Here is a 24,678-nt window from a genome sequence, read left to right on the forward strand (position 1 = left end):
GTTTGGAGTGGCTTTGGGCAGCCTGTATATTGATGCTCAGGGCTATTCTCCTGTGTTGCTGGAGAATTTGCGTGGTATGTCTTTCACCGAAACTTGTTGACCCTTGGGTGGTGCCTGGTTTCAGTGTATATATGGAGGCATTTGATGAGCACCTGTCAATTAATGTTCTCTGGAACAGGAGATCTCTGGTGTTCTCAGGATTTGGACTTAAGCCTCTGCCTCTGGTTTTCAGTCTTATTCTTGCAGTAGGCTCAAGACTTCTCCATCTGTTACTTCCAAGGCCATTCCTTCTGTTAAAGCTCATCTGTTTGCTGGTCTCTTCAGTGTCTAAAACCCGTCCTGAAACCAGGGGGGCGGTGGTGGACACTTTTTTTTTGGCTCACCTGTTCAGTCCTGCTGTGGGGAGGGAGGAATGCTGCTAACAAATATCACTGTCTGTGGGGAGTGCTCGCAGTGTCTCGGCTACAATGGGATTGCTCCCGCTCGCAGCGTGTGTGCTTTCCCTGTTTATGCTGCTAAGGCTCTAGGTTGCTCTGCTGGGAGCTGTCCGTGGCCAGTGCTGGGTTGCATGCACTTCCCAGGTCTGAGCAGCTCAGGTTCAGGTCCTCGGGTACTCCATAAAGGCTCAGACTTGGTTGGGCCTGCGGTTTGTGCCTTCCCCGGACCGAGCAGCTCAAGTGACTAGGTGTTTGGCTAGTGCAGTCGCTGCGACTTATCGCCTCCCCCGTCCCTGCCGCCGGTTTTCTGGGTGTACAAGCAGCCCGAACCCAAGAAGTCTTGGTTAGCAATGAAGCCTGCCTGCAGCTTGGTATGGGAAGCCTCTCTGGGGCTGCGGTTGCCCCTTCCGGCACTGGCCGCCCTCCCCTGCCTGTCGCGGCGGGGATGGGGGATGGGCCGCCCGCAGCCTGCTCGCTCTCTTCAGTTCTTTGTTCTGTGAGCGGGGCTGGCGGAGTCTTAGGTTGGGGCTTTTTGCCTTTTCGCAGGCTTTTCACCTTTATGCTGCACAGTCTGCTTAGCTCTCTCCCGTTAGCGCCCTCAGATTGCCATCGGGGTGTTCAGGCCCGGTCCTTTCTCTTAGTGCTGCTGCTGTGCCTCCCTGCCTGGCCTCCGCTTGCTAGTCGGGGGTGTAGGCATCTGCGCCGCTTCTCCGCTGAGAGTTTCCTGTGGGCACTTAGTCTGTGGGTTGTAATTATTTCTTTTTCCTCCCAGTTATGTGGCCCTCTGAGGTTCCAAAGCTCGCCACAGACTCATCCGTGAGTGTTTCCAGGTGTTTGGAAACTTCTCTCTCTCTCTTTTTTTTTTAGGCCTCCCTTCCCGGGATGGAGCTCTGTCCCTCCCTCTTTTGTCTCTCTTTTTATCTTTTATACTATTTCCTACCTCCTTTCGAAGACTATGGGCTGCTTTTCTGGGTGCCTGATGTCCTCTGCCGGCATTCAGAAGTTGTTTAGTGGGATTTACTCAGTGTTCAAACGTTCTTTTGCTGATTTTGTGGTGGAGAAAGTGGTCGCCCCGTCCTGTTCCTCCGCCATCTTCTACTACTCCTTCAATTTTGATTTTTTGAATGTTGAGTTTTAAGCTAGCTTTCATCAAGAGGCTCTTCAATTCCTCTTCGCTTTCTGCCATAAGGGTGGTGTCATCTGCATATCTAGGGTTATTGATATTTCTCCAAGCATTCTTGATTCCAACCTGTGATTCATCCAGCCCACCATTTGCATGATGTATTCTGCATATAAGTTAAATAAGCAGGGCTACAGTATACAGCCTTGACATACTCCTTTCCTGATTTGGAACCAGTCCATTGTTTCATGTCTGGTTCTAACAGTTGCTTCTTGACCTGCATACAGGTTTCATAGGAGGCAGGTCAGGTGGTCTGGTATTCCCATCTCTTCCAGAGTTTTCCACAGTTTGTTGTGATCTACATAGTCAAAGGCTTTTTCATAGTCAATGAAGCAGAAGGAAATGTTTTTCTGGAATTGCCTTACTTTTTCTATGATCCAGTGGATGTTGGCAATTTGATCTCTGATTGCCTTTTCTAAATCCAGCTTGTACATCTGGAAGTTCTTGGTGCATGTACTGTTGAAGCCTAGCTTGAAGGATTTTGAGCATTACCTTGCTTGCATATGAAGTGAGCATAATTGTATGGTAATTGGAACATTCTCTGGTATTGCCTTTCTTTTGGATTGGAATGGAAACTGACCTTATTCAGTATTATGGCCACTGCTGAGTTTTCCAAATTTGCTGACATATTGAGTTCAGCACTTTCACAGCATCATCTTTTAGGTTTTGAAATAGTTCAGCTGGAATTTTATCACCTCCACTAGCTTTGTTTGTCGTGATGCTTCCTAAAGCCCACTTGACTTCACACTCCAGGATGTCTGGCTCTAGGTGAGTGATCACACTGTCATGGTTATCCAGATCAGTAAGTTCTCTTTTGTATTTGTTGTTGTTCAGTCTCTCAGTCATGTCTGACTCTGCAACCTCAGGGACTGCAGCCCGCCAGGCTTCCCTGTCTTCACCATCTCCCAGAGCTTGCTCAAACTCATGTCCACTGAGTCAGTGATGCCATCCAACCATCTCGTCATCTCGTCATCTTTTTTGTTTAGTTCTTCTGTATTCTAGCATCTCTTAATATCTTCTGCTTCTGTTTAGTCCATACTGTTTCTGTCCTTTATTGTGCCTATCTTCACATGAAATATTCCCTTGGTATCTCAGATTTTCTTGAAGAGATCTCTAGTCTTTCCCATTCTGTTGTTTTCCCTTATTTCTTTCCTGTATATTGCTCAGCTTCAATAATTTTCAACTCATGTCTGAGTCTTGCAACCCCATGGACTGTATGTAGCCTGCCTAGCTCCTCTATCCATGGGATTTTCCAGGCAAAAACACTGGAGTGAGTTGCCATTTCCTTCTCCAGGGAATCTTCCTGACCCAGAAATTGAACCAGGGCCTCCTGCATTGCAGGCAGATTCTTTACAAAGAAGTCTGCTCATGGCCAATTTTACTTAATCTGTAAGTATGTTGACTATTTTATATAAAAGGAAATACTTTTGAAAATGAAGAAGAGTGCTGTTATTAATTACACCAGAACACAAGGCATAAAACCTAGATGATTGTAGGTAAACTGGGAAATATGATCACCATATCTTTCAGTTCAGTTGCTCAGTCGTGTCCGACTCTTTGAGACCCCATGAATTGCAGCACTCCAGGCCTCCCTGTCCATCACCAACTCCTGGAGTTTACTCAAACTCACATCCGTCGAGTCGGTGATGCCATCCAGCCATCTCATCATCTGTTGTCCCCTTCTCCTCCTGCCCCCAATCCCTCCCAGCATCAGGGTCTTTTCCAGTGAGTCAACTCGTCGCATGAGGTGGCCAAAGTATTGCAGTTTCAGCTTTAGCATCAGTCCTTCCAATGCACCCAGGACTGTTCTCCTTTAGAATGGACTGGTTGAATCTCCTTGCAGTCCAAGGGACTCTCAAGAGTCTTCTCCAACACCACAGTTCAGAAGCATCAATTCTTTGGCGCTCAGCTTTCTTCACAGTCCAACTCTCACATCCATGCATGACCACTGGAAAAACCATAGCCTTGACTAGATGGACGTTTGTTGGCAAAGTAATATCTCTGCTTTTTAATATGCTGTCTAGGTTGGTCATAACTTTCCTTCCCGGGAGTAAGCATCTTTTAATTTCATGACTACAACCACCATCTGCAGTGATTTTTTAGCCCCCAAAAATAAAGTCTGCCACTGTTTCCATTGTTTCCCCATCTATTTGCCATGACGTGATGGGACCAGATGCCATGATCTTTGTTTTCTGAATGTTGAGCTTTAAGCCAACTTTTTCACTCTCCTCTTCTACTTTCATCAAGAGGCTTTTTAATTCCTCTTCACTTTCTGCCATAAGGGTGGTGTCATCTGCATATCTGAGGTTATTGATATTTCTCCTGGCAGTCTTGATTCCAGCTTGTGCTTCTTCCAGCCCAATGTTTCTCATGGTGTGCTCTGCATATAAGTTAAGTAACCAGGGTGACAATATACCGCCTTGACGTACTCCTTTTCCTATTAGGAACCAGTCTGTTGTTCCATGTCCAGTTCTAACTGTTGCTTCCTGACCTGCATATAGGTTTATCAAGAGGCAGGTCAGGTGGTCTGGTATCCCCATCTCTTTCAGAATGTTCCACAGTTTATTGTGATCCACACAGTCAAAGACTTTGACATAATCAATAAAGCAGAAATAGATGTTTTTCTGGAACTCTCTTGCTTAACCTTTCTCATTTCTCTTTTTTCCATCTGTCACATACCCTTTGATTTTGGGGGAAGGAAATCCAAAACATGATTGTTTCATCAATAAGCATTTCAGTAAATATATCTGAAAGATAAGAACTTTAAAAAATATAACCACAATGCCATTATCATACTTATAATTTGACTATAATTCCTTGAAATCGTCAAACATGTAGTCATTGTTCATATTTCCTCAATTATGTCTTCCTCAAAAATACCTTCATAGATGATTTCTTCAAAACAGGATCTGAAAGTAGTCCATTGTACTTGGTTAACTGTTCTTCAGTAAATTTAAGACTGTTTTCCTTCTAATATGTTATTTGTTGAGAAATCATGTTTGTAACTGTAAACAATTTGCTTTTATTTCAAGTGGAAGTGGAAAGTATTAGAATGTTATTGAAACCAACTTCATCCTATTTTCTTTCCTCCATTCCTTTTCAATTTGGGGGCTGTGTAGATGATTTCACATCAGGAAAACCATGCAAAGTGGAAGATTTCTGTTGATTCTCAAAAGACTTCTGTTCAGCAACTAAATGAACAATTAGAGAAAGCAAAACTAGAATTAGAAGAAGCTCAGGACACTGTTAGCAGTTTGCATCAGCAAGTCCAAGATAGGAATGAAGTAATTGAAGCTACAAATGAAGCATTACTTATTAAGGTAAGTGAACATATAAAATACATAAAGCAGAACTCTAATGAAGTCAATTTATGACTGATTTTCCCATAATCCGAATTCCTGGAGTTTGTAGAACACTTAATAACCAAAAATTGACGTTTTGAATAAAAGGCCCTTTATTTAGAAGATACTGAATTTGGAGATTATTAATAAGACATGTATCATATTGCCTCAAGATAAATAATTATGCTCAAACATGAACTTTAAAAAAATCTTTTTTTTGGTGAGAACATTTAAGTTCTACTTTTTCAACAAGTTTCATTTATACACTGGTTTTATCAACTATAGTCATCATATTATACATTAAACCCTCAGTCATCTTATACCTGAAAAGGTGTACCCTTTGAGCAATCTATTTTGCTGACCTCCCAGTCTCCTAGTCTCTGGCAACCACTCTTCTTCTATTTCTGTGAGTTTGGCTTTTTTTTTTTAAGATTCCACATTCAAGTAATATCATGCAGTGTTTGTCTTTTTCTGTTTTATTTCACTTAGTGTAATGCCCTAAGGGTCCATTGATGTTGTTCCAGAGGGCATATTGTATATTCCATTGTATATGTATTTATCACATCTTCTTTATCCATTCATCAGTGGGTACTTTTTTCCTTATCTGAGCTAATTGTGAATAATGTTTCAGTTAACACAGGAGTGCATTTGATAACCTGTTTTCATTCCCTTTGAATATATACCCAGAAGTGGTGTTGCTGGGTCATATGACAGTTCTATTTTTCATTTTTGGAGGAACCTCCACGCTGTTTCCCTTAGAGCTTGTACTAGGTAGCTTGCCTACCAGCAGTAAACACGGTCTCCCTATTCTCCATACCCTTGCCAATACTCATTTCTTGTCTTTTTAATGATAGCCATTCTTTTGGGTGTAAGGTGATATCTCATTTGATTTTGATATGCATTTCCCAGATGATTAGTGATATTGAGTACCTTTTCATGTACTTATTGGCCCTTTGTATATATTCTTTGAAAAAATGTATATTCAGTTCCTCTACCTTTTTAAAAACTGATTGCTTTGTTTCTTTGCTATTAAATTATCAGTTCTTTATGTCATTTAGATATTAACTCCTTATCAGGTAAATGATTTGCAGACATTTTCTCCCATTTTGTATATTGCCTTTTTACTGGTTTCCATTGCTGTGCAAGAACTTTTTAGTTTGTATAGTCCCTCTTTTTTATTTTTCCTTTTGTTGCCTTTACTTTTGTTATCAAATCCAAAACATCATTGCCATGCCCAGTATCAAAATGCTTGCTGCTGCTGCTGCTGCTAAGTCGCTTCAGTTGTGTCCGACTGTGCGACCCCATAGAGGGCAGCCCACCAGTCTCCCCCATCCCTGGGATTCTCCAGGCAAGAACACTGGAGTGGGCTGCCATTTCCTTCTCCAATGCGTGAAAGTGAAAAGTGAAAGTGAAGTGGCACAGTCGTGTCCGACTCATAGTGACCCCATGAACTGCAGCCTACCAGGCTCCTCTGTCCATGGGATTTTCCAGGCAAGAGTACTGGAGTGGGGTGCCATTGCCTTCTCCGATCAAAATGCTTACTCTCTATTTTTCCTTCACTCTCAGTTTGAGTTGATTTTTGTGTATGATGTAGGACTAGGGTCCAGCTACATTCTTTTGCATCTGGCTCTCTTGTTTCTCCAGCATGATTCATTGAAGATAATTATTCTTTTCTGAGTGTATGTTCTTAGTTCCTTTGTCATAAATTAACTGGCTATACATGCATAGGTTTATTTCTGGGCTATCTATTCTGTTCCATATTATCTGTGTGTACATTTCTATGCTACTGTGTACCATAGTGTTTTTATTATTGTTACTATAGCTTTGTAATATAATTTAAAATCAGGAAATATGATGTTTCCAACTTTGTTATTTCTCAAAATTGCTTTGACTATTTAGGTCTTTTGTGGTTCCATTCAAATTTTAGGATGAGTTCAGTTCAGTTCAGTCGCTCAGTCGTGTCCGACTCTTTGCGACCCCATGAACCACAGCACGCCAGGCCTCCCTGTCCATCACCAACTCCCGGAGTTCACTCAAACTCATGTCCATGGAGTCGGTGATGCCATCCAGCCATCTCATTCTCTGTCGTCCCCTTCTCCTCCGGCCCCCAATCCTTCCCAGCATCAGAGTCTTTTCCAGTGAGTCAACTCTTCGCATGAGGTGGCCAAAGTATTGCAGTTTCAGCTTTAGCATCAGTCCTTTCAGTGAACACCCAGGATTGATCTCCTTTAGAATGGACTGGTTGGATCGCCTTGCAGTCCAAGGGACTCTGAAGAGTCTGCTCCAGCACCACAGTTCAAAAGCATCAATTCTTCGGCAATCAGCTTTCTTCACAGTCCAACTCTCACATCCATACATGACCACTGGAAAAACCATAGCCTTGACTAGATGGACCTTTGTTGGCAAAGTAATGTCTCTGCTTTTTAATATGCTATCTAGGTTGGTCATAACTTTCCTTCCAAGGAGTAAATGTCTTTTAATTTCCTGGCTGCAATCAGCATCCGCAGTGATTTTAGAGCCCAAGAAAATAAAGTCTGACACTGTTTCCATTGTTTTCCCATCTATTTCCCATGAAGTGATAGGACCAGATGCCATGATCTTTGTTTTCTGAATGTTGAGCTTCAAGCCAACCTTTTCACTCTGCTCTTTCACTTTCCTCAAGAGGCTTTTGAGATCCTCTTCACTTTTCTGCCATAAGGGTGGTGTCATCTGCATATCTGAGGTTATTGATATTTCTCCCGGCAATCTTGATTGCAGCTTGTGCTTCTTCCAGCCCAGCGTTCCTCATGATGTACTCTGCATATAAGTTAAATAAGCAGGGTGACAGTATACAACCCTGACATACTCCTTTTCCTATTTGGAACCAGTCTGTTGTTCCATGTACAGTTCTGACTGTTGCTTCCTGACCTGTATACAGATTTCTCAAGAGGCAGGTCAAGTGGTCTGGTATTCCCATCTCTTTCAGAATTTTCCACAGTTTATTGTGATCCACACAGTCAAAGGCTTTGGCATAGTCAATGAAGCAGAAATAGATGTTTTTCTGGAACTCTCTTGCTTTCTCCATGATCCAGCAGATGTTGGCAATTTGATCTGTGGTGCCTCTGCCTTTTCTAAAACCTGCTTGAACATCTGGGAGTTCATGGTTCACATATTGCTGAAGCCTGGCTTGGAGAATTTTGAGCATGACTTTACTAGCATGTGAGATGAGTGCAATTGTGTGGTAGTTTGAGCATTCTTTGGCATTGCCTTTCTTTGGGATTGGAATGAAAACTGTCCTTTTCCAGTCCTGTGGCCACTGCTGAGTTTTCCAAATTTGCTGGCTTATTGAGTGCAGCACTTTCACAGCATCATCTTTCAAGATTTGAAATAGCTCAACTGGAATTCCATCGCATCCACTAGCTTTGTTTGTAGTGATGCTTTCTAGGCCCTACTTGACTTCACATTCCAAGATGTCTGTCTCTAGGTCAGTGATCACGTTATCGTGATTATCTTGGTCGTGAAGATCTTCTTTGTACAGTTCTTCTGTGTATTCTTGCCACCTCTTCTTAATATCTCTGCTTCTGTTAGGTCCATACCATTTCTGTCCTTTATCGAGCCCATCTTTGCATGAAATGTTCCCTTGGAATCTCTAATTTTCTTGAAGAGATCTCTTGTCTTTCCTATTCTGTTGTTTTCCTCTATATCTTTGCATTGATCGCTGAGGAAGGCTTTCTTATCTCTCCTTGCTATTCTTTGGAACTCTGCATTCAGATGTGTTTATCTTTCCTTTACTCCTTTGCTTTTCGCATCTCTTCTTTTCGCAGCTATTTGTAAGGCCTCCTCAGACAGCCATTTTGTTTTTTGCATTTCTTTTCCATGGGGATGGTCTTGGTCCCTGTTTCCTGTACAATGTCATGAACCTCCGTCCAGAGTTCATCAGGCACTCTATTTATCATATCTAGTCCCTTAAATCTATTTCTCACTTCTACTGTATAATCATAAGGGATTTGATTTAGGTCATACCTGAATGTTCTAGTGGTTTTCCCTACTTTCTTCAATTTAAGTCTGAATTTGGCAATAAGGAGTTCATGATATGAGCCATAGTCAGCTCCTGGTCTTGTTTTTGCTAACTGTATAGAGCTTCTCCATCTTTGACTGCAAAGAATATAATCAATCTGATTTCGGTGTTGACCATCTGGTGATGTCCATGTGTAGAGTCTTCTGTTGTGTTGTTGGAAGACGGTGTTTGCTATGACCAGTACATTCTCTTGACAAAACTCTGTTAGCCTTTGTCCTGCTTCATTTCATGCTCCAAGGCCAAATTTGCCTGTTACTCCAGGTGTTTCTTGACTTCCTACTTTTGCATTCCAGTCCCCTTTAATGAAAAGGACATCTTTTTTGGGTGTTAGTTCTAAAAGGTCTTGTAGGTCTTCATAGAACTGTTTAACTTCAGCTTCTTCAGCGTTGCTGGTTGGGGCATTTGCCTGGACTACTGTAATATTGAATGGTTTGCCTTGGAAACGAACAGAAATCATTCTGTCATTTTTAAGATTGCATCCAAGTACTGCATTTCGGACTCTTTTGTTGACCATGATGGCTACTCCATTTCTTCTAAGGGATTCCTGCCCACAGTAGTAGATATAATGGTCTTCTGAGTTAAATTCACCCATTCCATTTTAGTTCACTGATTCCTAGAATGTCTGTGTTCGCTCTTGCCATCTCCTGTTTGACCACTTCCAATTTGCCTTGAACATTTCAGGCTCCCATGCAATATTGCTCTTTACAGCATCGGACCTTACTTCTATCACCGATCACATCCACAACTGGGTATTGGTTTTGCTTTGGCTCCATCCCTTCATTCTTTCTGGAGTTATTTCTCCATTGATCTCCAGTAGCATACTGGGCACCTACCATCCTGGGGAATTCCTCATTCAGTATCCTATCATTTTGCCTTTTGATACTGTTTATGGGGTTCTCAGGGCAAGTATACTCAAGTGGTTTGCCATTCCCTTCTCTAGTGGACCACATTCGGGTGTGGTCCATGTGATCAGATCGACTAGTTTCCTGTGATTATGATTTCAGTGTGTCTGCCCTCTGATGCCCCCTCACAATACCTACCGTCTTATTTGGGTTTCTCTTACCTTGGTCGTGGGATATCTCTTCACAGCTGTTCCAGCAAAGCGCAGCTGCTGCACCTTACCTTGGATGAGGGGTATCTCCTCAAGGCCGCCCCTCCTGACCTTGAACTTGGAGTAGCTCCTGTCGGCCCTCCTGCACCCGCCCAGCCACCGCCTATTGGAGGTGTGGTAGCACCTCTCGGCTGCGCTTCTTTGCATGGTCGGTTGTTCTGTATCTGAAAAATACTGTTGAAATTTTGATAGGGTTTGAATTGAATCTACATTACTTAAGATAGTAAGGACATTTTCACAGTATTTTATTCTTCCTGTTCATGAGCACAAAATATGTTTCCATTTATTTGTATCTTCACTTTCTTTCATCAGTATCTTACAGTTTTCAGTGTTCAGGTCTTTCACCTCCTTGGTTAAATGTATTCCTAGGCATTTTATTCTTTTTGATAAAAGTGTAAATGGAATTATTTTACTAATTTCTCTTTCTGATAGTTCATTATTAACATATAGAAATACAACAGATTTTTATATACTAATTTTGTATCCTGCTGTTTGCCAAATTCATTTACTAGTTCAAACAGTTTTTTGGCGGCATCTTTAGGGTTTTCTATATATAATATCATGTCATTTGCAAACAGTTACAGTTTTACATCTTCCTTTCCAATTTGGATTCCTTTTATTCCTTTTTTTCCTCTTGATTTCTCTGGCTCCTACTCCCAATATTATGTTGAATAGAAATTGTGAATGAGCCTCCTTGTCTTGTTCCTGATGTTAAAGGAAATGCTATCAGTTTTTCACTGTTTAGGGTTATGTTAACTGTGGACTTGTTATATATAACCTTTATTATCTTGGTGTGCATTCCCCCTGTACCCACTTGTTGTGTTGTGCATTTTCATCATGAATGAATATTGAATTTTGTCAAATGCTTTTTCTCCATCTGTTGAGATGATCATATAATTTTTATCTTCTTTTTATTAATGTGGTATCACATTAATTTGCAGATGATGAACCATCCTTACATCCCTGGAACTAATCTCTCACTTGATCATGGTATATGATTCTTTTAATGTATTGTTGAATTCTGTTTGCTATTATTTCTTTTAAATATTTATTTTAAAATATTTTTTCTTGATACTGGAATATATTATTTTACAGTGTTTTAGTTTCTGATGTACAGCAAAGTGAATCAGTTTTGTGAGGTTTTTAAAAATTATTATTACTGATTCAGTTTCCTTACTGGTAATTGGTCTATTGAGATCTCACTTTATATTTCTATATTATTTGGTCTTGGTGGGTTGTATGTTTCTAAGACTTATCTATTTTTTTCTTGGCTGACCAATTTGTTAGTGTTTAATTGTTCATAGTAATCCCTTATGATCCCTTATCTCTTTGGTATCAAGTTGTAACATCTCTTTTATTTCTGATTTAAGTTCTCTCTCTTTTTCTCTTATTAATCCTTGCTAATGGTTTGTCTATTGTGTTTATCTTTTTTAAGAACTCAGCTATTAGTTTCATTAATCTTTTATATTGTCTTTTTAGTCTCTCTTTATTTTCACTCTGATCTTTATTTCATTCATTCGCCTAACTTTGGGCTTAGTTTGTTCTTCCTTTTCTATTTCTTTAAGGTAGAAATTTAGGTTGTTTTATTGGTGTCTTTCTTTTTTCTTACTATATAAATACAGTGTTTATCACTGTAAATTTCCCACTTGCATCAGCTTTTGCTATGTCCCATAAGTTTTGGTTTACTATATTTCTATTTAAATTTGTCTGAAGATAATTTTTTATTTTTCTGTTGATTTATTCTTTGACACGTTGGTAGTTACGTAGCATGTTGTTTAATCTCCACGTAACTGCAAGGAGATCCAACCAGTCCATTCTAAAGGAGATCAGCCCTGGGTGTTCATTGGAACGACTGATGCTAAAGCTGAAACTCCAATACTTTGGCCCCCTCATGCAATGAGTTGACTCACTGGAAAAGACTCTGATGCTGGGAGGGATTGGGGGCGGGAGGAGAAGGGGACGACAGAGAATGAGATGGCTGGATGGCATCACCCACTCAATGGACATGAGTTTGAGTGAACTCCAGGAGTTAGTGATGAACAGGGAGGTCTGGTGTGCTGTGATTCATGGGGTCGCAAAGAGTCGGACACGACTGAGCGACTGAACTGAACTGAATTGTGGGTTTTGCAGTTTTATTCTTGTAATCGATTTCTGGTTTTATACCATTGTGGTTGGGAGTTGCTTGATATGATTTTAATCTCCCTAAATTTGTTTTCATTTTGTTAATCTTCCGAAATTTATTAAGACTTGTTTTATGACTTAACATATGATCCATCCTGGAGAATGTTCCATATTCACTTGAGAAGAATATGTACACTCCTGCCCTGTGTTGGATGAAATGTTCTGTAACTGTTAAGTCCATTTGGTCTAACTCATGGTTCAAGTCCAATGTTTTCATAATGATTTTTTGTATGGATGATCTGTCTGTTGATGAAACTAGGGTATTGAAGTCCCCTACGTTTATACATGCTTCTCTCTTTCTCCCTCTTGTCTGTTAATATATTTGGGTGTTCCTGTGTTTTTTAGGTGCAAAATATATACAAATGTTATATTCTTTTGTTAGATTGACTCCTTTAGCATTATATAATGACCTTCTTTGTCTCTTGTTACACTTCTGGCATAAAGTTCAGGGAGACACTTGTAATTTGGAACAGGCTTGAGGGAGAAGGTAGAGAAAGTGTCTTCTGGCCTCCCTGGTCTTTCAGGTGCCCCTTGTTGTTTGTTGTTCAGTAACCAAGTCGTGTCTAACTGTTTGTGACCCCATGGACTGCAGCACACCAGGCTTCCCTGTCCCCCATCATCTCCCGGAGTTTGCCGAAGTTCATGTCCATTGAATCAGTGATGCCATCCAACCATCTCATCTTGTGTCACCCTCTTCTCCATCTGCCTTCACTCTTTCCCAGCATCAGGGTCTTTTGCAGTGAGTCAACTGTTCACATCAGGTGACCAAAGTATTGGAGCTTCAGCATCAGTCCTTCCAAAGAGTATTCAAGGTTGATTTCCTTTAAGATTGACTGATTTTATCTCCTTGCTTTCCAAGGGACTCTCAAGAGTCTTCTCCGGCAAAGTATGAAAAAAGACCTGTTTTAGAGAAAGACTGGGAGATGGGCATTTCTTGCTTGCTTCTTCTGTACTGAATTCTATGGTGTTAGCCATGGTACGTCCTTGCAAGCCTGTTAAGAACTGCTTCTTTGTTTGCTATAATCTTGTGAGTCTCAGGGATGCAGGCCCCATTGGCTTTCACAGCTAAGTGTTTTGAAAACCCATTGCTCACATGGAAGCCTTAAAAGTTGGAACCCTACAAGTGGGATCCAAGCCCTTTACTCTTAAGGAAGAAATTGGAAGCCAGGTGTTCCTTCCCATTGTATAGCCTGTGCTTGGCATGGCCTTTAGTGCAAAAGTGAAGCTCAACTTTCCTGTTAGGTTTGATGTGGGCTTTTCTCATTCACCCAGTGTGTAGATGTTTCTCAGCTAGTTTTTTCAAAGGGAATTGTTCCTTGTATAGTTTTATCATCATTTGTACATGGAAGGAGATATGAAAGGAGCCTATATTGCCATCTTGGCCTGGCCAATTGAATCATAATGTTTACTTTAGAGGGTTTTTAAATTTTTTTTGAATTATAAAAATATTATTACTCATTTATAGGAGACTTGAAAAATACAGAGCAAAATTACATATAGTTATACTGTATATTACAATTTTTAAGTACATAAATTAAGATTTTTAGTTGGAGTTTCAATATCAAACTCAAAAATTAATAGAATGAGTATACAGACAAGAAGGATATAGTAGACCTGAAAAACTCTGTGAACCAATTCAACATAATTAAGATTTATACATTTTCACACGTTAGTAGGATACAAGTTATATTCAAGTTCCCATAGATTGTAAACTAGGAGACACTGAAACATATCCAAAGACATAAGACAAAGTTCAAAAATTTCATGGTCTAAAGGTATTGAAATCATAGAGTCAGTTCTGTTATCACTGTGGTATTATGTTAGAAATCAGTATCAAGAGATATTTGAAAATAACCCATATATTTTCAAGTGCAATGTGACATTAATCAAGAGAGAGCTTCAACTTAGCCATCAAAAGCCTCAATTAAAAAAAAAAAAAGCCTCAATAAAGTTAGACTGAAAAAAACAGAGGGTAATTGCAGAGGAGAAAACATTTAATGAGAAGTTAATATAAAAATGAGAAATTAATGTTAAAGATACTTAAAAAAAAATCCCATGTATTTGGAAGTTTAATGTCAACTTTTAAATGATGGATGTATCTAAGAAGCCGTAACAAGGAAAATTAGAAAATATTTGTAATTGAATGAAAAGAGAATTTACTAGCATTTGTTGCATGCAGCTGAAGTGGCTCAATGCAATTAAATACAATGTGGAGTGTTGGATGAGGTATGAAAACAAATAATGGGCAGCATAAAATTTTGTGAGATTTGAACATCATCTGTACTTTAGTTTATAGTACTGTATCACTTGTTAATTTCCTGTGTTTTTTAAATAACATTATCTCTTTATATTCTCAGAATTGGATTAGAAGTTTCAAGCCTTATTCAAATTTTCTTTTTAAATCACTAAGATAATACATTTTCTGGACTTTTACCAGTAACACTAGATGCCAAAATACATGACACTATATCAAAATTTGAGTGAATATAAATTAGAACTCTAGCATTCTGTTCATACTAAGCCAAACAAGTAGAATCAAAGTGTCATAAATTTAGCTAGGCAAAAATGAACAATTTTTCTAAAATATATATTTTATACATACTATATATATGTTCCAAAAGCTTTTCTACTACACTTGATAACCGCTTGAGAAACAACAACAAAAATGAGATAGAGAAATTGGAAAACAAGCTAAATGAAATGGGAGCATTGACTATGAAATAGAAAACATGAATCAAACTGGGTAAAAGTAAAAGATCATCATCATACAGTTCAGTTGTTTTTAAACATGGCTATTCATTAGAAATACATCTGGCACTTTGGAATTCTGTTCTTTTCTGTTGACCAATCATGATACAATGGTATTAAGCAAATAACAATTACATAATCATAATACTGAAAGAAGTTTATCAGTTTTCATAGTCAATAGCCAGACAAAAATAAGAAATAATTGCAGGCCATAATGGAAACATAATTAACCTCACAATATGAAATAATTACATACAGTTTTGGTCATAGAGTAATATGGTAAGTGGAAGTACATATGTGCGCGTTCTCATCCACCCATCTACTCTATGTCTTTTGATTGGTGCATTTAATCCATTTATAGTTAAGGTAATTATCAATATGTATGATCCTATGATCCTGTTGGGCTTCCCTGGTGGCTCTGACGGTAAAGGACCCACCTGTAATGTGGGAGACACAGGTTCGATCCCTGGATTGGGAAGATCCCCTGGAGGATAGCATGGCAACCCACTCGAATATTATTGTCTGGAGAATCCCCATGGACAGAGGAGCCTGGCGGGTTACAGTCCATGGGGTCACAAAGAGTCTGACATGACTGAACAACTAAGCACAGCACAGCACATGATCCTATTACCATTTTCTTTTTTTCAGTTTATTTTTTTATTGAAGGATAGTTGCTTTAAAGAATTTTGTTGTTTTCTGTCAAACCTCAACATGAATCAGCAATAGGTATAAATATATCCCCTCCCTTTTGAACCTCCTTCCTGTCTCCCTCCCCATCCCACCCCTCTAGGTTGTTACAGAGTCCCTGTTTGAATTTCCTGAGCCACACAGCAAATTCCCGTTGGCTACTTACGGCCTATGACCATTTTCTTAATTGTTTTGGGTTTATTTTTTGTAGATCTTTTCTTTTGTGTTTCCTGCTTAGAGAAGTTCCTTTAGTATTTGTTGTAAAGTTGTTTTGGTGATGCTTAATTTTGCTTCTCTGGAAAACTTTGGATTTCTCCATCAAATCTGAATGAGAGTCTTGCTGGATGGATTATTCTCAGTTGTAGGTTCTTCCCTTTCATCGCTTTTAATGTATCATGCCATTCCCTTCTGGCTTGGAGAGTTTCTGTTGAGAAATCAGCTTATACCCTGATGGGTGTTCCCTTGACTATTATTTGTCATTTTTCCCTTATTACTTTTAATATTTTATCTTTGTCTTTAATTTTTTTCAGTTTGATTATTGTGTGTCTTGGTGTGTTTCTCCTTGAGTTTATTTTGCATGGGACTCTCTGCATTTCCTGGACTTGGTTGAAGATTTCCTTTCCCATATTGAGGAAGTTTTCAGCTGTTATCTTCAGATATTTTCTTGGGTCCCTTCTCTCTCTCTTTCTGGGACCGCTATAATGCAAATGTTGGTGCATTAACTTAGACTGTCTTCTTTTTTTTTTTTTTTTCATTCTTTTTTCTATATTCTGTTTTGTGGCAATGATTTCCACCATTCTGTCTTCCAGGTCATTTGCCTGTTCTTCTGCCTCTGTTATTGATTCCTTCTAGTGCATTGTTCATCTCTGCTTGTTTGTCCTTAGTTCTTCTAGACCTTTGGTAAACATTTCTTACATCTTCTCCATTGTTTTCCTGAGATCCTGGATCATCATCACTATGATTAGAAAATGCAAGATATTTTAAAAATATTTTTACTGGTTTTGAGTATGTATGTGATTTTTCAGATAGACTCTTGCTAGTTATTCACCCCTATTGATCATGGCAGTTTATTCTTGAATTTGGAATTAATATCAATATTGATGCACAGAAATAATATTAGTTCAAATGCCAATATGTATGATTAACATTGTCAGCTAAGACCTTAAAAAAGACCAACCCCACTGATAGTTGTGAAGCAATAAATGATTTTATAGTAAAATGGAAGTTATTGAAAAGCACAGAAACTCAAATATTACTGTAAAAATACTTGTAATTATTATGCTGAGCACTTAAATTCCTTTTATAAAATGCTTGATATTGACTTACCTGGTGGTCCAGTTGCTAAGACTCTGCACTCCCAGTGCTCAGGGCGTTGGTTCTATCCCTCGTCAGGAAACTAGATCCCACATACCACAAGTGAGTTCTCATGCTGCAACTAAAGATCCCATGTGCGGCAACTAAGACCTAGCACAGCCAAATACATGATTTTTTTTTTTAATGCTTGATATTCATAGTACTACATTAAAGTTGAATAAACAAAATCCAAAATTATGTTTCAGGTGAACCCTCTATACTTTTATTGAAATAGTAATATGCTTAGTGTTCTGGGGATTTACAGCATTTATACAAAATTATAAAACCTCATTGCAAAAAATTGAATCTAAAAATTTTAAAGATTCTGCATAGGTTATCTCTGTCGCTTGTTAGTAGTAATCTCTGCTCACTTGTTAGATATTACCAATGAGATAAATACAGTGGTATTGCATTTATCAATTATTCAGAAGTGTGTAAATTCAGCTACCTAGAAAGTTGTCAAAATATTCTCAGAATAGCAGCAATTCTTAAATGAACTATAGATACATAGATCTTAGAACATGTACCATGATTAGCCAGGATAGCAGGCAGAAGGTAGAATTTCTTTATTTTCTGACAGTAGCTCTCCAAGTCAATTTTAGCTGGCTCTAAGGTCTAGTTTGGAGAGAAGTTAAGGAGGATAAGAGAGAAAGAAGAAAAACTAAAGAGCAGAAGCTGGCATAAATTTAACAATTAGAATGTAAATAACAATATAAATATAACAATTAGAAGTAACTATAAATAGTGGAAAGCTATTAGAATGTAAATAACAAGCTATTAGAATGTAAATAACAATGTAAATATAACAATTAGAAGTAACTATAAATAGTGGAAAGCTATTCACTGAAAGCAGCAGTAAATGACAGAGAACAGAAACAGAAGTGAGGAAGAAGAGAAGAAAGAACACTGAGGCAACTGATCTTTTCAGTTTAGTAGTCTAAAAAGTACCCTAGTATTTGAGTGTGTCTGCAGTAATGGCAAAGGTAAATCCATTTTCTGAAGGCCATAAAACATCAGTGTATTATGGCCTACTACAGTAAGGATCACAACAGTGAGCTGCTTTGAGTCTTAAGAAAAAGTTGAATTATGTTTAATATATTTGGTTTACTACATTTCTTCATGAAAGTTAGGTGTTGAGCTCTAAGTTAAATGGAATCCTACTTATCTGAGATACCACATTTCTTAGTGTGACTGGATAACACACAGAAGTTTCAAAGAAACTTAAACTGCACATGACCTTATATATGTGAACTTTATAGTTATTTCATTAAATGATTGTGGTTATAAGAATGTGAATACAAAATTTGCTTGAAAAAATTGGTACTTCTGCCACTTATAAATCAAGTTTGCCAAGAATAAAGTGGTATAAAGACAGCAGAAGTGAAATATACATTTTGTAATGCACACTGTGGTTATAATAGTTTCAGCTAAAAACACAGTATTTTTAGAAAAAATAGAAACTATCAGTTTAAAAGTGACTGGTTTGGAAATATGCATCTTATGGATACCTGTAAGAAAAGGAGAATGTATTTGAACAGGGGACTATTATACATATTATATAACTTTTGAAATTAAAATGTCCTCCCTTTAGTTTTTTGACTTGATCGCTTTTCAGTATTATGCAGTCTCAATTCTTGAGATCTCAAAGTTGGGTCACAGGACACAAATGAAGGACATGGGAAAACAGAAATGAAAAGTTTATTTAATAAGGATTGATTTATTAAACATTATTAATTATTTAAAGGCTTTTCTTTAAAAATTTCCTAGTAAAGATTTCTTGTGATAATGACATATACAGCAGAGTAGTTAATATGCATTTATTTCCTGTTAGAAATTCTGAAGGATTTTATTTTTTGTGTGTATATATGTTAGATTGACAAATGATTATGTACCTTTTTATACTTTTGCAAAAAAAAAATTTATATGTAAGATTTCAGTCTTTAATAGAAATTTATATTGTCATCAATACCAAGAAAAATTCTATAAGGAACATATAGTTTTCATGGAATTCCTTATATAGTTTAAACATAATGCTAATGACTATAGATAATTGTCCCAAAATGAAGGGTTTTAATGTTGTTTTAACATAGTTAACAACCCTCATGAGTTGTTATAAAAAGAATTTCTGTACTGTACTAGAACTAAGTTTAACTTAGATGACTTCTAAGTCTATGATTTTCTAAGTAATTCATTTATATAACAGGTATGTAATCAACACCTACTATGTACCAATTTTTCTATAGGAATCAGAATTAACCAGATTACAAGCCAAAATTTCTGGACATGAAAGGGCAGAAGACATCAAATTTCTACCAGCCCCATTTACATCTCCAGTAGAAATTACGCCTGATATTCAAGATTCAAAATTAGCTAAGCATTCTCACACAGCTTTTTTCAAGTGTAGAAAACTACGTCGATCTATTAGTGCCAGTGATCTTAGTTTCAGAACTCATAGTGATGAAGATCTTTCTGAAGAATTACTACAGGACTTAAAAAAAATGCAATTGGAACAACCTTCAACATTAGAAGAAAGCCAGAGAGATCTAACTTATACCCAGTCAGACTCATTTAAACCTCTCACATATGACCTCAATGATGATAATTCTGAGAATAATGACTTCAGTACTCTGAGTGGAATGCTAAGATACATAAACAAAGAAGTGCGACTATTAAAAAAATCTTCTATGCAAACAGGTGCTGGTTCAACTCAGGTATGTATTTAATACATTAGAAGTTATAGTAATTTGTCTCCAATGAGGATCATTTTCTTTTTTAAAGGAAAAAATACATACATTTAAATAAAATACTCACGTCATTAGGTGATGTGCACAATTATTAAAAGTATGAAAAAACTTCTTGTAAGTTCAGAATGCTTTTATCTAGACAAGTAGAGTTGAAAATTTAGCATTGAAAATTAGTTTTTGTTAAAATAGGCTAATATTTGATTAAGTAGAATCTCTATACTTGATTAAAGACTAACTCTACCTCATATTAGGAAAGTATTTTGAACTCCAGAGTACTGGAGAATGCTTTTTGGAGTGCTAAAATTAGTCGTGTTCCTAGACTTCCTGGAAACCATTCTAGTAAAGATTATTAAGGTAGCCTTTTGTTTTGGTCATAGGCTTCCATAGTGACTCAGAATATCGCATTCACATGATTTTTCTACTTCCATTATTTCTTGAACATACCGTACTGAAGAGGCAACTTTATCGCTGCTACACATACATTACAAACTACTTGACATTGCTTATAAGCAGTTAATCTATAGTTTGCACACAGAAATAAAGATTTCTTTCAGGTAATTTCACCTTTTTTGAAATGTCCCTTTTCCTCATTTCAAACATATCAAAGTAGGTTTGGTGCCCTAAAATGTTTAAAAAGTGTTTTTTGAATGGATCCAAGACAGACTCGGTTCAGTTCAGTCGCTCAGTTGTGTCGACTCTTTGTAACCCTATGAACCGCAGCACGCCAAGCCTCCCTGTCCATCACCAACTCCTGGAGTCCACCCAAACCCATGTCCATCGAGTTGGTAATGCCATCCAACCATCTCATCCTCTGTTGTCCCCTTCTCCTCCTGCCCTCAATCTTTCCCAGCATCAGGGTCTTTTCAAATGAGTCAGCTCTTCGCATCAGGTGGCCAAAGTATTGGAGTTTCAGCTTCAACATCAGTCCTTCCAATGAATATTCAGGACTGATTCCCTTTAGGATGGACTGGTTGGATCTCCTTGCAGTCCAAGGGACTCTCAAGAGTCTTCTCCAACACCACAGTTCAGAAGCATCAATTCTTCTGCGATCAGCCTTCTTCACAGTCCAACTCTCACATCCATACGTGACCACTGGAAAAACCATAGCCTTGACTAGACGGACCTTTGTTGGCAAAGTAATGTCTCTGCTTTTTAATATGCTATCTAGGTTGGTCATAACTTTCCTTCCAAGGAGTAAGCATCTTTTAATTTCATGGCTTCAGTCACCATCTGCAGTGAATTTGGAGCCCAGAAAAATACAGTCTGACACTGTTTCCACTGTTTTTCCATCTATTTCCCATGAAGTGATAGGACCAGATGCCATGATCTTAGTTTTCTGAATGTTGAGCTTTAAGCCAACTTTTTCACTCTCCTCTTCCACTTTCATCAAGAGGCTCTTTAGACTTTCTGCCATAAGGGTGGACATGTCATCTGCATATCTGAGGTTATTGATATTTCTCCCAGCAATCTTGATTCCAGCTTGTGCTTCTTCCAGCCCAGCATTCCTCATGATATACTCTGCATATAAGTTAAATAACCAGGGTGACAATATACAGCTTTAACATACTCCTTTTCCTATTCAGAACCAGTCTGTTGTTCCATGTCCAGTTCTGACTGTTGCTTCCTGACCTGCATACAGGTTCCTCAAGAGGCAGGTCAGGTGGTCTGGGATTCCCATCTCTTTCAGAATGTTCCACAGTTTATTGTGATCCACACAGTCAAAGGCTTTGGCATAGTCAATGAAGCAGAAATAGATATTTTTCTGGAACTCTCTTGCTTTTTCGATGATCCAGCAGATGTTGGCAATTTGATCTCTGGTTCCTCTGCCTTTTCTAAAGCCAGCTTGAACATCTGGAAGTTCACAGTTCACGTATTGCTGAAGCCTGGCTTGGGGAATTTTTAGCATGACTTTACTAGCGTGTGAGATGAGTGCAATTGTGCGGTAGTTTGAGCATTCTTTGGCATTGCCTTTCTTTGGGATTGGAATGAAAACTGACCTTTTCCAGTTCTGTGGCCACTGCTGAGTTTTCCAAATTTGTTGGCATATTGAGTGCAGCACTTTCACAGCGTCTTCTTTCAGGATTTTAAATAGCTCAACTGGAATTCTATAACCTCCACTAGCTTTGTTCGCAGTGTTGGAGCTTTTATTCATTTCTCCACATCCTTCCTTACATGAATAAAAAGAGCTTAATTTGGAACTCCCTGTTGGCCTATAGGGCTTCCCTGGTGGCTCAGATGGTAAAGAATATGCCTGCGATGCGGGAGTCCTGGGTTCAATCCCTGGCTTGGGAAGATCCCCTAGAGGAGGAAATGGCAACCCACTCCAGTATTCTTGCCTGGAGAATCCCCATGGGCAGAGAGGAGCCTGGCAGGTTACAGTCCATGGGGTCACAAAGAGTCAGACATGACTGAGCAACTAAGCACAGCCGTTAGCCTAATGGTTAGGATTCCAGGCTTTTACTGGATTCATCCCCTGGTCAAGGAACTGGGATCCCACATTGTTAGTTTCCTTTCTTGGATTTTCTTAATGGTTAATTATTTTGTCAGTTCCATTCACAATAAAGCCTCTAGCAGAGTAGTATTTTCCTTTCAGGTTTTGACAGAAGCTTCAAAAACTCAGAAAAAGTTACACACACATACAATTTTGAATACAATTTCAAGAGTTCACACAAATGTCAAGTTAAAAACTCCTGCTTTAAAGCAGTGGAAGTGTTTTGAGTTACTTAGCTGATTCACAGTTTATTAGGAATTTAAAAGAAGTATTGTTTATCCATTTTGTTTTTAAATAAAAGCAGTTTTCAGAATATGGTCTGTATACCATGCAGTAAGATGAAAAATAAGAATTGAGAAAATCAGTGATTAGGTAACAATTAAAAGTGTGAGGAAAAAAAGGATGACGTGGGAGTACAAGTAAATACTTAGAGACATGATAACATTTTGAAATTCCTAGCCCGGGTAAAGATCAAGATATGACAAGAATATTTGACCTGTAGTTTTAGAATCTCCTGAGACGTTTCCCTCTATTTTTCTAGTTCTCTATATTGTGCTACTTCTTTTACAAGCATTCCTGTCCTGTCTTTTTTCTTTCCTGCTCTGTTTTTCTCTCTTCTCTCTTTTTTCTGTCTTCTGTTTTTCATTGACTTTATCAATTTAATCTTCCACTCCCTCCTGGCCACCCCCAACCAGAATTATTTGCTTTTCCATCCATGCAATCTATCACTGACTTTCTGATTCTTGTTTTTCAATTGACTAAATATTCTCCAATCTTGTTTTAAATTATGCCCCTGATTATTATAGTGGATTTTTAATGTTAAATCATGATTTCAAATAATAATCTATTATTTTGCATTATTCCAGGGAGAAAATTTATAGTTAAAAGAAGATGCTGATGTGATGAAAAGTGGAAGTTTTGGTACTGTGTAGTGTTTACTTATTATATGTAGTTCCTACTTCATATAAACTGCTCTTTTATCGCTTTTAAATAAATTTTATATTTTAAGATTTTTAAAGAAAATTCTTTCTTTTAAAGCTTATACTTTTTGTGAAAATGAATTAAATTTATTCATTATTCTGGTTTGAACTTGCTACTTTCCTTTTATCTTTAACTTAGAAATCATTATTAAAATGCATAAGTACAATGAATAACTTATATTTTCAATCAGACTACCATATTATTTGCTTATTTTCTAGTGATACTTTATTTTTAAAAGAAGTAATATGAATTTAGAGCTCATTCTGCCACAGGTTCATAATTGTACTAATAATGGCTAACTTTTGTTAAATGTTTACCACTTATCAGTCACTGTTTTAGGCTCTTCATATTTGTTGACTTATTTAATCCACATAACAATCTTGTAAAGTAGATATTACAGGCATACCTCAGAGATATTGCAGCTTCAGTTCCAGACCATTGCAATAAAGCAGTAAACAAATTAAATCACAGTAAAAAAACATAATTTTTATGTTTACATAACTATGTATGTTAGTCTGTGTAGCATTATGTCTAAAAAAATCAATGTACATGCCTTAATTTTAAAATGCTTTTATTACTGAAAAATGCTAACTATTACCTGAGCCGTCAGCAAGTCATAATCATTTTTCTGGTGAAGGATCTTAAGGTTGGGGGTGGCTGTGGCAATTTCTTGAAATAAGACAACAATGAAGATTGTCACATTGATTGACTCACTCTTTAACAAACAATTCTCTGTAACATACAGTGCTGTTTGATAACATTACCAACAGTAGGACTTCTTTCAGAACTGGACTCAATTCTCTCAAATCCCACTTTATCAGCTAAGTTTATGTAATATTTAAAGTTTAAGTCCTTTGTTGTCATTTCAACAAGCTTTACAGCATCTTCACCAGGAGTAGGTTCTATTCCAAGAAACTACTCTCTTTGCTCATCCATAAGAAGTAACCATTCTTTCATCTTGAGATTGTGGCAGTTCTGTCAAAACTTCAGTTCGGTTCAGTTGCTCAAGCGTGTCCTATTCTTTGTGACCCCATGGACTACAGCATGTCAGGCTTCCGTGTCCATCACCAGCTCCTGGAGCTTGCTCAAACTCACATCCATCGAGTCGGTGATACCATCAAACCATCTCATCTTCTGTCGTCCCCTTCTCTCCCACCTTCAGTCTTTCCCAGCATCAGGATCTTTTCCAAGGAGTCAGTTCTTCACATCAGGTGGCCAAAGTATTGGAGCTTCAGCTTCAACATTAGTCCTTCCAATAAATATTCAAGACTGATTTCCTTCAGGATTGACTGGTTGGATCTCCTTACAGTCCAACAGTCTTCTCCAACACCACAGTTCAAAAGCATCAATTCTTCAGCACTCAGCGT

General features: G+C 38.0%; 1 protein-coding gene across 7 annotated transcripts in view; it reads left to right on the forward strand.

The window, feature by feature from the left end:
• Positions 1 to 23,342, forward strand: part of CCDC18 (coiled-coil domain containing 18) — a 118,018-nt gene extending 94,676 nt beyond the window's left edge. For 5 of the 7 annotated variants that reach the window (XM_055403939.2, XM_055403942.2, XM_088835506.1 and 2 more), the window contains 3 exons: positions 4,737 to 4,937; positions 19,339 to 19,806; positions 23,197 to 23,342. In XM_055403939.2, the coding sequence (XP_055259914.2) occupies positions 4,737 to 4,937; positions 19,339 to 19,806; positions 23,197 to 23,211 (684 nt within the window). In that variant the 3' untranslated portion in view covers positions 23,212 to 23,342. Of the gene's footprint in view, positions 1 to 4,736; positions 4,938 to 10,104; positions 10,271 to 19,338; positions 19,807 to 23,196 lie in introns of those variants that run through there. The other 2 variants (XM_055403941.2, XM_055403945.2) reach the window with 2 other exon arrangements.
• Positions 23,343 to 24,678: the final 1,336 nt, after the last annotated feature.

This window comes from Moschus berezovskii, chromosome 4, assembly GCF_049115385.1.
Source record: "Moschus berezovskii isolate FMDL1 chromosome 4, NW_MosBer_1.0, whole genome shotgun sequence".
NCBI classification, from domain to species: domain Eukaryota; kingdom Metazoa; phylum Chordata; class Mammalia; order Artiodactyla; family Moschidae; genus Moschus; species Moschus berezovskii.